Source organism: Perca flavescens, chromosome 7 (assembly GCF_004354835.1).
Source record: "Perca flavescens isolate YP-PL-M2 chromosome 7, PFLA_1.0, whole genome shotgun sequence".
Taxonomy (NCBI): domain Eukaryota; kingdom Metazoa; phylum Chordata; class Actinopteri; order Perciformes; family Percidae; genus Perca; species Perca flavescens.
Genome location: NC_041337.1, coordinates 13941119 through 13955089, shown reverse-complemented (window position 1 = coordinate 13955089; position 13971 = coordinate 13941119). Strand labels below are relative to the sequence as shown.

General features: G+C 41.8%; 3 protein-coding genes across 10 annotated transcripts in view; 2 read left to right on the top strand and 1 right to left on the bottom strand.

Moving 5' to 3' along the window:
• iqsec1a (IQ motif and Sec7 domain ArfGEF 1a) overlaps positions 1 to 5265 on the top strand; it is a 90151-nt gene extending 84886 nt beyond the window's left edge. For 7 of the 8 annotated variants that reach the window (XM_028582055.1, XM_028582054.1, XM_028582060.1 and 4 more), the window contains 2 exons: positions 221 to 270; positions 1587 to 5265. In XM_028582055.1, coding sequence (XP_028437856.1) covers positions 221 to 270; positions 1587 to 2108 — 572 coding nt within the window. In that variant the 3' untranslated portion in view covers positions 2109 to 5265. The remainder of the gene's footprint in view (positions 1 to 220; positions 271 to 1586) is intronic. The other variant, XM_028582061.1, reaches the window with a different exon arrangement.
• A 701-nt stretch (positions 5266 to 5966) lies between these two features.
• gp9 (glycoprotein IX platelet) lies at positions 5967 to 7255 on the top strand. The gene is made up of 2 exons (XM_028583980.1): positions 5967 to 6109; positions 6458 to 7255. Exon 2 carries the CDS (start codon positions 6459 to 6461, stop codon positions 7194 to 7196), a length of 738 nt encoding a protein of 245 aa, XP_028439781.1. The 5' UTR covers positions 5967 to 6109; position 6458; the 3' UTR covers positions 7197 to 7255.
• A 1547-nt stretch (positions 7256 to 8802) lies between these two features.
• LOC114558968 (haloacid dehalogenase-like hydrolase domain-containing 5) lies at positions 8803 to 13096 on the bottom strand. Its single transcript, XM_028583313.1, has 8 exons — positions 12827 to 13096; positions 11854 to 12057; positions 11570 to 11682; positions 11378 to 11471; positions 11235 to 11268; positions 10963 to 11137; positions 10627 to 10815; positions 8803 to 10053 (listed from the first exon to the last, which is right to left on the bottom strand). The coding sequence occupies exons 1-8, from the start codon at positions 12944 to 12946 to the stop codon at positions 9657 to 9659; spliced, it is 1326 nt and encodes a 441-aa protein (XP_028439114.1). The 5' UTR covers positions 12947 to 13096; the 3' UTR covers positions 8803 to 9656.
• Between the last annotated feature and the right edge of the window lie 875 nt (positions 13097 to 13971).

Sequence of the window (13971 nt, the reverse complement as noted above, 5' to 3'; positions counted from 1 at the left end):
GAAGATGTGACTTCACTATACAGTTAGCCACTGTACCACCTGTCACCCACCACTCTCCCAGACCTGAACGCGCTCTCCCCTTCCCGCCCATATTTGGACCTTACTCACAGTCACAATTCACTGCACTGCCCCCTTCGGGACTGGTGGGCGGCTTAAACGTCTGTAGTCGATCCAGGAGTGCTGTCGATCTCTAATCTGTGGTATTGCATGTCTCGGGCAGGCAAGCGGGGGCGTCGCAGCAGTGCAGGATCACTAGACAGCAATATGGAAGTAAGTTGGAAGCAGCTGGTATCCAAGCTACTCTCTATGTGATGATGTGCACTGTGAAAACACACCATTTATTTTTAGTCTTACACCTTCTTTGCTTCATAGACTCAGTCCATTTGTTTGGATCATTTATTTTTCTTCCTGGGATGCCTTATAACCTGCTTGCCTCAGTTAGTGTGCATGAATGGGTTGCCTGCCTCTGATCCTGCCACTTTATTGGAAGCCAGAGATCTCCTGTTTAGGTAATGTTATATGGCCAATATACACTTTTATCTTCAAACAAGCATGACTCTACTAATCCCTCCTCTGATCCCTCCCCTTGTCGCCTGTCTCTGTCTTTCATTCAATCACATCCAAGCGGTTTTCATTTGTTTTTTTCTCAGTGGCAGGGTGGTAGCTCTGTGAGACACTAGGAAACCCCTCTCCCTCTTTGGGTCTTTGTTTTTTCCCATATCCCCACTTTCACTCAAATGCTTGGTTAAGGTTTAGGGAGGAACATAGCCTTCATAGTCAAAGGTCTACTGACGGGCTTCACACTGACTTATAAAGATGTGGATTTCATTCATTCATCTTTCTTTCATGTCATGTGTCCATGAGTTCAAGTGTTGGGTTGAAGTCTGGAAACCTGAAAATGTCATTCTTCTTTCAAAGACATTGTGTGGTCTTTCTCCAGTCTTAGATGAAGCATGTGCCAAAGGAAAAGCTTTTTTTTTTTTTTTTTTTAGGAGAATTCATACCTGGATAGTGAGCAGTGTTGCACCCAGAAACGGGAGGAAAAGTGTCCAGGTTGTGAAGTCTGCACACAAGAGCTTAGTTTCTCCTGCCTTCTGACTTCTAGTTGAATGCTAATGTGTGGATGCTGAGTTTGCCTGTCACATCCTCTGCATGTGGAAACTATTGTAACAAGTTGCATGTGTGACTCTTAGAGGGTTTGGCACACTGACTGCAATGAAGATGAAATGTTGTCTTTTCTCCCTTTGTTGATGTCATGATTTATGCTCCCAATGGTATTAATGTAATTACTCATGTTACAGATTTACTGTTTCAAGCCAGTTAGCTCCTTTACAGCAGAGCTCCTTTGAAAATAGGCTCCATTCATCTTGAAGCTGAATATTCCTAGTATGGCTGCTGCCTACCATGAAAACATTTTTAGTTTCTCATTTGCATGCCCTTTAACATTTTGCTACTTGTTTATCTGAAATAAGAAAGGTGTGACTTCATCCTACTGGTGCCTTGTAGCTGTTGTTCAGTAGCTGTTGTGCAGTAGCACTTGCACAGTGTCTGACGGACATGCTGTTACCTTTTTTTCCTGCCTGCAGGGGTCCATCATTAGCAGTCCACACACACGCCGGAGAGCCACCACGCCACGTGAGGGCGCACCTCGCGGCCAGCCCTCCATCCCTAATTCAGCATCGACTTCCATCCTTGGGTCGCTCTTTGGCAGCAAGCGAGGCAAACCGTCATCCCAGAGCCACTCCCCTTTCCCTCAGCCTGGTCAACCCACTCTCATTTCCCACAAGCCCCACCCGACCAACCTGCACCACACAGCACAGGTAGCACATACAGTGCAACTCCACGGCCACCATTCCCAGTACTGCCAAGTCCCACAGAACCCGCCGCCTTACCACCACCACCACCACTACCACCCCCCTCCCCACACGCAGTACCACCAGCACCCAGGCTACGCCGCACATGCACACCAACACCTTCATTCACAGCACAGCCATTACAGCCAGCATTCCCAACACGCCTCGCATGCTCCCCACCACCACAGTCAGCAAGCGGGTTCGGCACCTGGCGGACCCAAACCTAAACACAGTGGCATCAGCACCGTAGTGTGATGCTCCTAACACCAAGAGGAGGAGCGAGGAGGGAACTTAATGAAAGAGGGACAATTGCTTACACCAAAGGGACTGACAGCATAACTCTATGGCCTGTCCACTGTGTTTTACTGCTGCTGTGATGGAAACCAATCACACGCGGTCACCTTTTTCACCTCCAGGTCCAACTAATATGCAGGATGGAAATCAGACTTAAATCTTCCAACAGGGGCCTTTTACTAGTTTGCCTGATCATGGGCATGGCCTCGTCAGGGTTTTTGTGTTGGGGGGGAGGGGGAGGGCGTTCTGTACAGGAAGATGCTCTATGTTTTCCACTCACCGCCCGGCCGTGACGGCTGTAGAGAAAATGTTCTCTCACCAAGCCGCTCCACGCAGCTTCATTCCTTCAATAGCCTGTCTTACCTTCACATAATCAGGAGGAAAGACGACCTGAGACGAGAACATGGTTTTCTCTGTCACATCAATGGCATCATTTCTTGTGCACAGCCTTTCGGAAGTCAACTTTCAACTCCTTGGTTTGCGGATCCTACCATCATATGAATGCAATTTGCCATTGCCTCCCGTAGAGCTCATATGTAGTGAAGAACCTAGGTATAATCATTTCACACTAACTTAAATCAAAGGACAGGTTAAACAACTGAGTGGACCGTCTCAGTCATTGTAGTTCTAGTTCTGTATTTACTGTAGATGACAGCTATATGTGTTTCTCCTAGCTCTCATAAATAAATGTGCCAACTATTAATGCATAATCTATTTAGTCAATACTTCATGTACAGTATATTGTGCGTAAAGTAATTTGTAAGATTATACTTACAATTATTATTATCAGCAAAAATGAATTTTATCAGTATTATACTGACTCTGTGGTAACAGGATGTAGATCTGAAAGGAGTGAACTCCCATTCAGCGCGGCCTATAATCTATTCTGGAATTTTTTGCCTTTTCAAATGGATCAGAAGGAGCCTTTGGGTGGCAGCTGTTGCATATGGGCTTTAAAATGCTGTGCTCACAGCTGAAGCCTCAAAGCAGACTGTTCCTGTCAACTCTCACAAATGATGAACTGGGCTGGTTGGTTGTTTTAATCTTAGTATACTGCTCATACTGTGGCTGCTTAAACTGTAAAAAGTAATGAAGATTCAGAGTGAAAAGACATTTTAAATATGCTTGGAGGCTCAGTTCAATTGTTACAAATGGACCCACAGAACGAGTTGAACTTGTTGAGTCTGTTGCCTTTAACATATGCGACAGCTGCTCTCTTGACTCTGGAAATCAAAAACAGAAACACTTTTCAAATCTTCTTTTGCCTTGTTTAGTATATTGTTTTTTTTATTTACCAACGAGGTTTGGTGAGTGAATAAAATCAGTTCCTACATAGTGAAATATTTTTTTCATCTTTTTTCTATCATATGTGCAATATCTTTGTACTGATTTTGTACATTAACAGCAAGCAAGGTGTCCCTCCAATTTGTGCGTTTTTCTCATGTTGCGTCATTATGTATTTAATTTTTGTTTTTGACCCCTGTCAAAGTCTTTCCCAATAAATTAATGTGTGGCTGTCCTCGTGGTCTAATGAGAGGTACAGACTTGGAGTTCAGTGGAATGTCTATTAAGTGATTTTTGCATGTAATGTTGTTAATGTGAGGATATCCTCTGCACATTGTATAACAAATCAGTGTTACCATAGCAAGTTTAAGTGCAATCATGTTGGAAAATGCAGACTTGTACTGAGAGTGGAAGTCTGTTATCTTGTTGTCTAGGATGAAATTTAAGTGGGAAAAAAATATCTTTTTTCATTTAAGAATATATAAATACTTACTTACACAGTTCACAGTGGGAAGAGGAATGTGTATATATATTTTAATAAAAGGAATATGCTTCTCTTTGGGCTGAACAGAAATATTTTGCTGGATAAGCACATATGAAAGGACACTTTCATTTTTTCAGGAAATGCAGTTATACTATACAAAATGCAAACTGAACAAGTGAACTGGGTATATGTAAAGAATAACTTTCTACATTCTACAAATAAGAGTCTATTCTAGTGTGTAAATTAGTGACAGTAAACTGTTTGTTCCAATATTCAGGTTGTAAATGTATTTTAACATTCACAAAGAAAACCATTGCCATAAGTCAGGCTTATTCTTACACATTTATCCTCACGTGAATTAACAAAGAACGCTCAGATGACAGACATATCACATATGGGACATTAATGATCAATTGAATGTGTCTTTGCCATTGATTTCATATTTTTGCTATAATTCTGAAATCTTGGGAAGATGCAAACCGAGGAAACTGTTTATTTTGGTGTGTGTTGTAGTGCTTGAAATGTCTACAGTCGTTCTTTGTGAGAAAGTACCCCAACAATGCACTGCATGGATCATCATGTGTCCTATTCACTGTGAGCTATTGGGGAGTGAAAAAATATCAACCTATACATTTTGACTTTTGGTTTTGATCAATTTGGAATTTCCTGATGTTGACGTGTTCTTGTTGCTCCATGTTTAGGCTGGTAGTTATTGAAGCTCAGCATGCATTTCATCAACAAAGCCATTGTGTACATTACAAACATTAAGAACCTTGCACTTCTGTTGCCGAGGGCTTTCATCGTGTAAATATGGGATTGTGGTGTGCAAACTGATGAACTGCTTTTATGAAGCTGTAAAGGGACCAAGATGGGGGGTAAAGCAGCTGTACATAATGTGTATATGATCAGTACTCTATTCTGATATCTGCAGTTAAGATCAGGATGTATATATATCACCTCATGGATTAGAGAGGTGATTTATGAACATATCGATTGTCCTCCAGCTGTCATGAACTGGCATTTGCTGTAGAAATAAAAAAACAGTCCGCTGCCATTTACACCCAGCTCTCTTTTCATACAGTACATGCAACCCCCCCACACACACACACACACACACACACACACACACACACACACACACAGCAAAATACAAGCATCCTGCTGCAAGCTGTTTAGTCTGGCCTGAGACACATTTAAAAAAACTAAAAAAGGAAAAGACAAGAATGGCCTCATTTATATGTGCATTATGTTTGTACAGTGAGTAGTGAGTCAGTAAGACCCCAGTTAATGTAAAACTTCAACTGTGACAATGTTGAGAACGCAAAATAAATGAATATATGACTTATGGTACGCATGTGTTGTTTTTGCTCTCCAGTGTATATAAAGTACAAAATACTTTATCTTATTGAGCACTAAGTCAGCTGTCTTTGTATAATGCATTTCACATTAATGCCTTATCTTTAGGCTCCCATATCTTCCACTTCCAGACTCCAGCATTACTTACCATTTCTTAGTGTTGCAGCATTTCCACTAGAGGGCATGCATTAAAGTGCTACCAAATAAGAAGAAAAAAAACTATGCCATTACACCACCTATGGGTGAAAAGTGCACCTGCTACACAGTTAGTTCCTCATTGGATCAGCCTGTGAAAATGATTGTTCTTACCTCTTAGCTTTAACCCACTTCTCTGAAGCTATGGAAGTGTGACATTTTTTCTTGGATTGTAGATTTTCTGTCCATTCTGCTTTGCAGCTCAGAATTTCCATTAAGAAACATTGGCTCTTTGGCCTTAAGCTCAGTTAGTATTTGGCTTTCAAAATATCTCATAGGTAAATTCACATGCTCCCAGCTGTATGTTGCAGTAAAGTAGCCCCTGTGCCCTCAGCACTGCAGTGGATGTCAGTAATAAACATTGTGTGGGAGAGCTTCAGATAGCCTCCCACTGTTTTTAATAGATAAACTATTATCTCCTTTAAGCAGATAGGTTTCCTCCATGTCAAATGCGCCATAACCGCGCAGTGTTATTGGTGCGTTCCGTAGACTGACGTTGCTCTGTATTGGGTGTGCGATTATTCTGTTTAATAACATGTTACGAAACAGGGACACCTCGAGTCCAGGAGAATTTTTTTAATTACTCATATGCAACATTGGACTATAGCAGTGACTATTTTAAGGATGACTGGCAACACAAGAGGTAACTTCTAAGCTGGTTTGACTTTAAAAGTTTTTTTTGTTTATTTAAACAAATACATTGACTTTGTCATTTGGCTATATCTCTTTACTACAGCTTAAGGATACACAGAGGTGGTTAATATCATTCATCTCATTGATGTATTCACTTTTGGCATAAACAGTTAAATCAAGACTCTGAAGATAGACAGTTTGTCTGTTGTTTCATGTTAATATTGTTCTAATGCACAGCTTTATAGACACTGTCTGGTTTTAGATTTCTTCAATATAACATCATGCCCCCCCCCCCCGTTCATATTATTAACTGGAAATTACAGTGCAAATAGGGAATAACCTTTTCCTCATCTTGCAGGATGGTCTCCGGTTTAAGCTTAGCTGTCCTTGTCTGGGCCACATTAAGCACACACACTACTGGTCAACCCTGCCGATGTTCAGCCCTCCTGCCTGCTGGCCTGCAGGTCAACTGCAGCTTTTTAAACCTCATGGAGCTGCCTCATCTGCCCTCAGACACCACAGAGATCGATATGCAGAACAACCGGCTCATCTCGGTGACTCCAGGCCTCTTTGACAGACTGGTCGGTCTGAAAAAGGTCTCACTATCTGGAAACCCCTTTCATTGTGACTGTAGGATCCAATACCTGAGGAACTGGTTACTGAAGAACAGGGATGTTGTCTCCAAGGAGCCCACCTGTTCCAGTCCAAGCTCTGTGTCTCAGAGAGCCATCACTGAACTCACCGACGACTACTTTTCTTCCTGTGCCCTGGCAGGCTGTACTTATGGGACTTATAGCACTGTGATGGGAGTGATGCTATGCTGCCTCATTGTTCTGCTTCTGTGGAGCTTGAGACTAGCCAAAACTTGCACATTCACTCTTTACATATATGAGAGACATTCGGGATTTGAGGCCGACTCTTTGCGCTCACTGAAGCCCAAACACAGGAGGAGGCTGCACACTGCGCAGTCAGAGGTCAGCATGGATTCCCTCACGTGTGCGGAGGATCTAGAAAAACCACTTATCAACATGGAGTTACTGCCACAAGTACTGGATGTGTTGCACAAGAAGCACAATATAAAGATAAAGGCTACCTGAGGGACCTACTACAGTGAAATAACAAAATACACGAGTGGCAAATAGAATTAACAGCAGTACAACGGATTTCTTTGTTTTTTGCAATAAAGTTGTTTTTAAAGGTGCAATATGTAATATTGTTACTGTATTAAATAAAAACAATGACTACAATATGTCATCAGATATTAAGGAAACATGCTAAGCTAAAATACTATCTTTTCTGACAATAATGCTTGTTATCAACTGGCCATTTTGACAGCCAGGCAGGGTTGCCAGATATCTGAAAAAATGCAAACCCAGCGCACTACAGCTATAGTACAGCCATGGACAGGGGCGTAGCACAAAATTCTGGGCCCTGTAGAAAGGCATTTTCTATGGGCCCCTCCCCGCATCCACAGCTATTCATTCTAGCATCTTTTTGGGCCCTCCTCACATGAGGGCCCTGGGTACTCAGTCCCCTTTCCCCCCCAGTCCGAAGCCCCTGGCCATGGAAGTAGCAAACAAATGACAGGATCAACGGAGATAGATTCTACCCGACCTAAGAAAAAACTTGCCATGTTTCTAACAGTTGCATAACCAAAAACGTAACAAACCTGCAGGTAAATATTGTAGATGTATTTGAAAGATGGCTATTAGGACACCAACTTGGCTATTTTCCTCCTGAACAGGTAAGCATTAGCTTTAGGCTAATTTATCACAGCTACTAGGGATGGGCATTTTCAGTCATTTCAACATTTGTGTACTCACATTGAATAGAGTAGCTACTCATTGGTCACTCACAAAAACAATTGAGACACAGCCAGTAAAGTGATCCCTACTGGTCCTGGCTAATGACCAAGCGAGCCATGGCTGTTTACAACGTAGCCTGTTCAGCGGCTGTAGCCAACAAACGGTGAGTAATTTTAAGCCGAGAAAGTGTGTCTGTCAGTCTCATAGAGAGGACAGCGAGGTAGTGATGTTTTTAGCGGCTGTTGCCATAATTTTAAGCTGAGAAAGTGTGTCTGTCAGTCGGGTAGAGAGGACAGGAGACCTAGTGGTGTTTTTAGCGGCTGTTGCCATAATTTTATGCAAAGATTGGGTGCTTGTCAGTCTACAGAGCTCCGCATGAGCACAGGCTTTTATGACTGTCAACATAGCCAGCGTCTAACGTTAGCTACTCCGCTGTGCTGTGGGGTAATGTCTCGCTATGTGAGCATAGCAAGCAACGTTGTTGGAAGCGCTCTCAACCTGGCAACCTCCGTTAACTTCTGAGTCTGGGGAGGAGGGGCCGGGGAGATGATTCTCGCCAGTATTTTGAATTTTTGGACGGCAGTAATTATTTTTAAAGCTAGCTGTCAGTATTACATATTGGACCTTTAATGCTAAACCGCTACACTAATGTCTCTTGAGACTTCTGGGTAACTGACATTTTTTTCTTACAAGGCAATTTTAGTCTGGGACATTTTACTCATTTAGTCAGTCCTACGGAACAAGAAGACTGAGCTAGTTGAGTATTAAGAGCATACTGTAGAGACAATGCATAACAAAAAATCTACCCAGGTGCTGTCTGTTACAGTTACCTCAATATCTTGGCCATTTCAGATAAGTTAAGATAATTTTTTGATTGAAAAAAACAACAACACACAGGCAGTTTGCAAAGTAAGTTTAACGATTCCTTATAAGTTTTTACGCTAAGGTATTTACAATGAGTGAAATACTACAAACGGTCAAAAATAAAGCGATAAAGGTTTTTGATTGTATCTAAATGTCTATATAGTTTTGCTTTTGGAATTACAATTTGAAGCATGAAAAATTATGTCTACATCATAATAAACAGGGTATGGCAGGAAAATACGTTAACATTTAACAAAGATGAAAGTCTGATCTGTGCAAATACTGGTCAAGGCTCTCATAATGCAGACACACAGTACTATTAGAGGACAATACAGCACATCAAACTGTTGTTTTTACAGTACAATTTTTTTCTCATGTTCATGCATAGAACTTCCAGAATAAATGGGTAAACACATGATTAAAATTGTAATAATAAAAAGTCACCATGGGAATAAGGGTTGACTGTTATCTGAATAGGCTTCTTAAAAACACTGGTAAATTCTTGTAATAAATATAAGGATGATTTCAGGATTTGAAATTATCTAAAATATTGCTATCATCTAAAAAAAAAAAAAAAAAAAAAAAAAAGAACTTACTAGGGTCAAATAAGGCAGTTCCTTAAATGTTTCCATAATGAAAACAGGTAATAAAAGGTAATCACAAATAGAATGTTAAAGAGCAGTTGACAGTAACAGTTACATGATTAATTCTCTCTTACGTTTTTCTCAATGATGAAAGTTTATAAGATGACCCATTTTTTGTCTGCCAATGTCCACAGTGTACGGCTCCTACAGGTTTATGCATTGAGTGGTTTACCCAGTGTAATGCTCCACCTCCCCCTCCCGACTATAGGACCTCCATAATCACACAACACCTGTTGGCTAAACTCTATTGAGGCACAAACTTCTCCAGCTCAAAGATGCGGTCTACAGCTTCTGCCACATCCTGCACAATGTGGTCTGGCTCCACCAGCGCAGGGTCAAATCTGAAGTCCCGGTGGCCGTGGAACACAGTCTCTTTGATGCAGTGACTTGCATCCGACGGCACTTCTACGTTGGGATTGTACACCCCTGTGCAAACTAGGACAGACTTACAGGAAGTGGCAGAGGGCAGCGCTAGCTCGCTCTCCCACAGATTGTCCCTCTCCTCCTCCTGGGGCACTGCAGTGGTGGACCCTGTGGCGGAGACCATCTTAGCAACAGCTTTGGGGTTCTTTCGAGAAACTCTCTGCTCCAGGTAGCGGTTGTATAGATTGGCGCCATAGATGTCAGTCATAATGTTATCCCTAAGAGTACAGAAGGGAAGGGATTACTCAGTGCCTCAGGTGGTATGCATAAAGCTAGTCTACAGTAGATACTGATTTGTGCAAGAATGTGTTTATTTTCTGCTGTTCTATGCTACTCTGCCAATTAAAGCAATTGCTGGAACAACACAACCGCAACAGTCGTGATAAAAAGTTTAAGTGAAACTTGCAAGTTCTGAAAAGGAAGGTGTGAGATGTTCACATTTTGTATTTTCATTATGTTTCTCACCAGATTATTCAGTTTGGTAAAATTGCAAACCTAAGTTAAAATGTGAGCACACACGTTTAAAAACTGATAAATAAATGTCAAGTGAGGTTATCTCCATTTTATTTTGCAGTTCTTGTTCCTGCTCTCTGCATCTTTTAATTACTTACATGTGCATTAATAATGACAATACATCAAATATATGTATCGCTTTTTAGGTACTCAAAGTCACATTGTCATCAGACTGTGTCAAAAGTGAATTCTGATCATCCTGGTCTCATCGCTTCTTTAGTTTATTCCATATGCTGTTAACTACATTTGCAATAAAGGAAAAAAACATGGGGTCTTACCCTATAGCATAAAGGGAAGTGACGGGAAGTTTCCATTGCATCTGCATGGCCTGGGTTCTGATGAGGTACTCTGCAAAATGGTAGGTCAGCTCACTCGGTTTTCCCATGAGTGCCTCATACTTCAGGTCTTTACCTGTTATCTTCTTAAAGATGTTCTCTAGGCAAACAAGAAATGTCCCATGGCCAAACCTGAGCCAAATAAAGACAAAGGGATATATATATATATATATATATATATATATTATATATATATATTTATAAATCTGTTTGGCTTTTAGTTGCTAATGTTAATAAATGAAATCCTTCTTTTAACTGTTGTGTGACAGCGCTGGTTACCGTGGAGAATGTGCCTCAGCCATCCACATGAGGTCCATGTTGCAGGCCAGCAGGGGGAGTTGAGGCATGTTTTGGGTTTGGTGAACACTGCTGAGGTTCCCTTTGGTTAACAAGATGTCAATTATCAGCTGGAGGTTGGTCTCCCATCGAATTGGCTCCCCGAACAGAACCACGGCTGTATGTAAAATTAAAATGGTAACATTAAATCTGACAAAGCCGATGCCGAGGAATAAGTATGAAACGGACAGCTGATGAAAGGTACATGTTCTCACCATCAATCTTAGGAAGGTTGCGAACAGGATTGGACTGTAATGAAAACAGAAAAGCTAAACATGTGCTGTTGTGTATGACTAAAGAACAGTGTGATGTTTGCATTATCGACATCCAATTTCTGCACCAGATTTCAATATCTCACCGGCAATTTAGGTCTCCTGTTGTGATCCACCATGTCCAGCAATGGGAATGATTCCCTCAGCATATCAACACTTACAACATTCGTAAAGCCCACGCTGAAGACACAGTGTTAAGGACAAATGAAGTGTATTATGCAAACCTAATTTAAATGGATCGCAAACAGAAAACATAGCAAAGCAAGATTCCAGGATACTTTGAAGCAATTTCCAGGACTGGTCCCTGTCCTGACACCAGCACACACTTGTCATGAAACTTATTAAACATCCTCAGGGGACTGTGGGACATGATGACTTGATCTTGTGTAATCTGGAAATAGATAAGTGTTAGGCGATTTTAATAGCAGGGGTGAAAAGGGACAGCAGAAAAAATAAATAACCCAAAAAATTAAAAAAAGAAGTGCAGGTTTTGTGTCTCAGTTTGTTATATTAATTCTACATAGAACAGCCATGGATCAATCTCAGCAGTTTGGTAACTCACAGGTACTCCCAGGATGTGAGAGAGCTGGTCTGCTTTTGTTTGTCGGAGGCAATTCCCTGCATTTGTGACAAACACAACTGGCAACACAAATTGTCCCTGAGAGTCGACCAACTTCTCAAACGCCTTCTTTGCAGCAGGGATTGGCATCCTTCCCCGGACAAGCACGCCATCAATGTCAAACAACAGCCCAAAGTTTGGCTGCGGCTGTAGAAGGAAAGGAATGGATAAAAACAAGTTAATGAGCCAAACTGCAGGCAATAAATCAAGTAGAAAAACATAAGCAACACAGTGTGGATGAAGGAGGGTGACTGTCTGATCAATATGGTGGTCTAAGGGAATGAAAGATGAACTGGAGAACTTGTAACCCTGCACAATAATCAAAGGCTCCTCTTCTACACAAATTGCCATGTTTAAAGATTTAAATTTACGTTCTAGTGTGTATAATGCATGTGAAAATAATTTCCACACATCATGGTGTATTTCTAATAACATATTAGGGACAGAGCTGACTCTAGTCTCGAGTATGACATAATATAGGCCCTTTATTATTTTTGGCAACATAAGGGGCAGCCATAGATAATCCACAATGGGAATCCTATGGTGACACAGCAGTGCATATGGGGTATATGCATTATTAGCATAAATAATCTTAAAGCCATCTCAATGTGTATGCGGTTAGTGGGACACCAAAAAAATAATAAAAAAATGGGAACACAGTGTATCTGCGATTGGTTTTCTCATGAGGGGAAACCAGTAGGCTACTGTAAGCTACATCTGCTGTTATCCCTGATGTCAGATCCCCTGTTGTTGCTGCCAGCGGGTCCGCGCATCTAAAGCAACATTGTAGCGTATGCAACGTCGACTTGATTTAGCGTAGCAAACAATCTGAAACAACTACAAAGTACAAAGTATCGCCTTGTCAACAACGTATTGTTTGCATGAGTCCGAGGCGCAGCAACAGCTCGACCCGTACCTTGCTATTAGACTGAGTTCCGCAAAACCCGCACCGAGAACCGACAATCCCAGCTTTTCGTCTGGCTTGACGGTTACTCAGGGTGCACAGGCCCCGGTAAAACGGCAGGAGTCCCCTCATCTCTTTTGTTTATCGCCGGGTTTAAAAAGAGAAAAACAATATCAATCAAAACGACCCGGCACGAAGCGAGAGCCGGCTCGGTCCGGCCGCGCTGGCTGATGAGCTTGTTTTGTTTTTTTTCGTCGTAGGTTTTCTCGTCTAGAATTTGACTGGGCGAGACCCGATGACGACATATGAGGAGTAGGAGGGTCCTTTGGGTCTTTGGTGCATCTCTTCCGGAAGGAGACGTAGAGCTGCATCTGCACTGCAACCCCCGCTGCCATTTTAGACACCGAGGTGGAGCTTTCTGTTTCTCGCACGCCACGCACACGCACCTCGATGAATCATGGGACGAGGGCTGCAGAAAAAACACGAGCTCATTGATCGCCATTACCCATCCGATCATTCTATAAACGGGTTATATATTTCATGGACTGTTTATTTATATCCAGTGCGACTCGCACAACATGGATACAGATTAACCATAAATATTTAATTCATTTTACTCCCCGACCTTTCCTTTATGGCACACAACCACAAGCATGGTGCCACAGTGCAGCAGTCTGTCCTCGTGTCCTAGATGGGCCTCAGGGGTGGCTAAATTTGCTGCAGAGAACCAGAAGGAATTTGACAGGGAAATCTGACCTGACACCAGAATCCCCTTTCCAGTTTTACCCTACACGCTCTGTGAATCAGAGCTCCCTTTTTAACTGAAGAGTGGCTGGACAAATTGAATGGATGCTCATAGTTCAGGGCAAACGTGGTCGAATTTTAGAGATTTAATGCGGCAGATGCCTTGTCGAGATACATTAACAAAGGGCAGACAAGTAAAAGAGGACAAAATGTTTGTGGAACAAAGAAAGACTTTGTCTACTGTTAACCTGCAGATCAGAATCAGTTATGTATATGTCTAGCAGGTCATTTTGCATACAAGTTTGTTTTTATACAGGCTCATGAGGGGATTATGCAGTATGTCAGACTCGAGTACAACTTGAGACAGATCATTTGAGAATGGACAAACATCTGTAAAAGTAAGGCATTTTAAA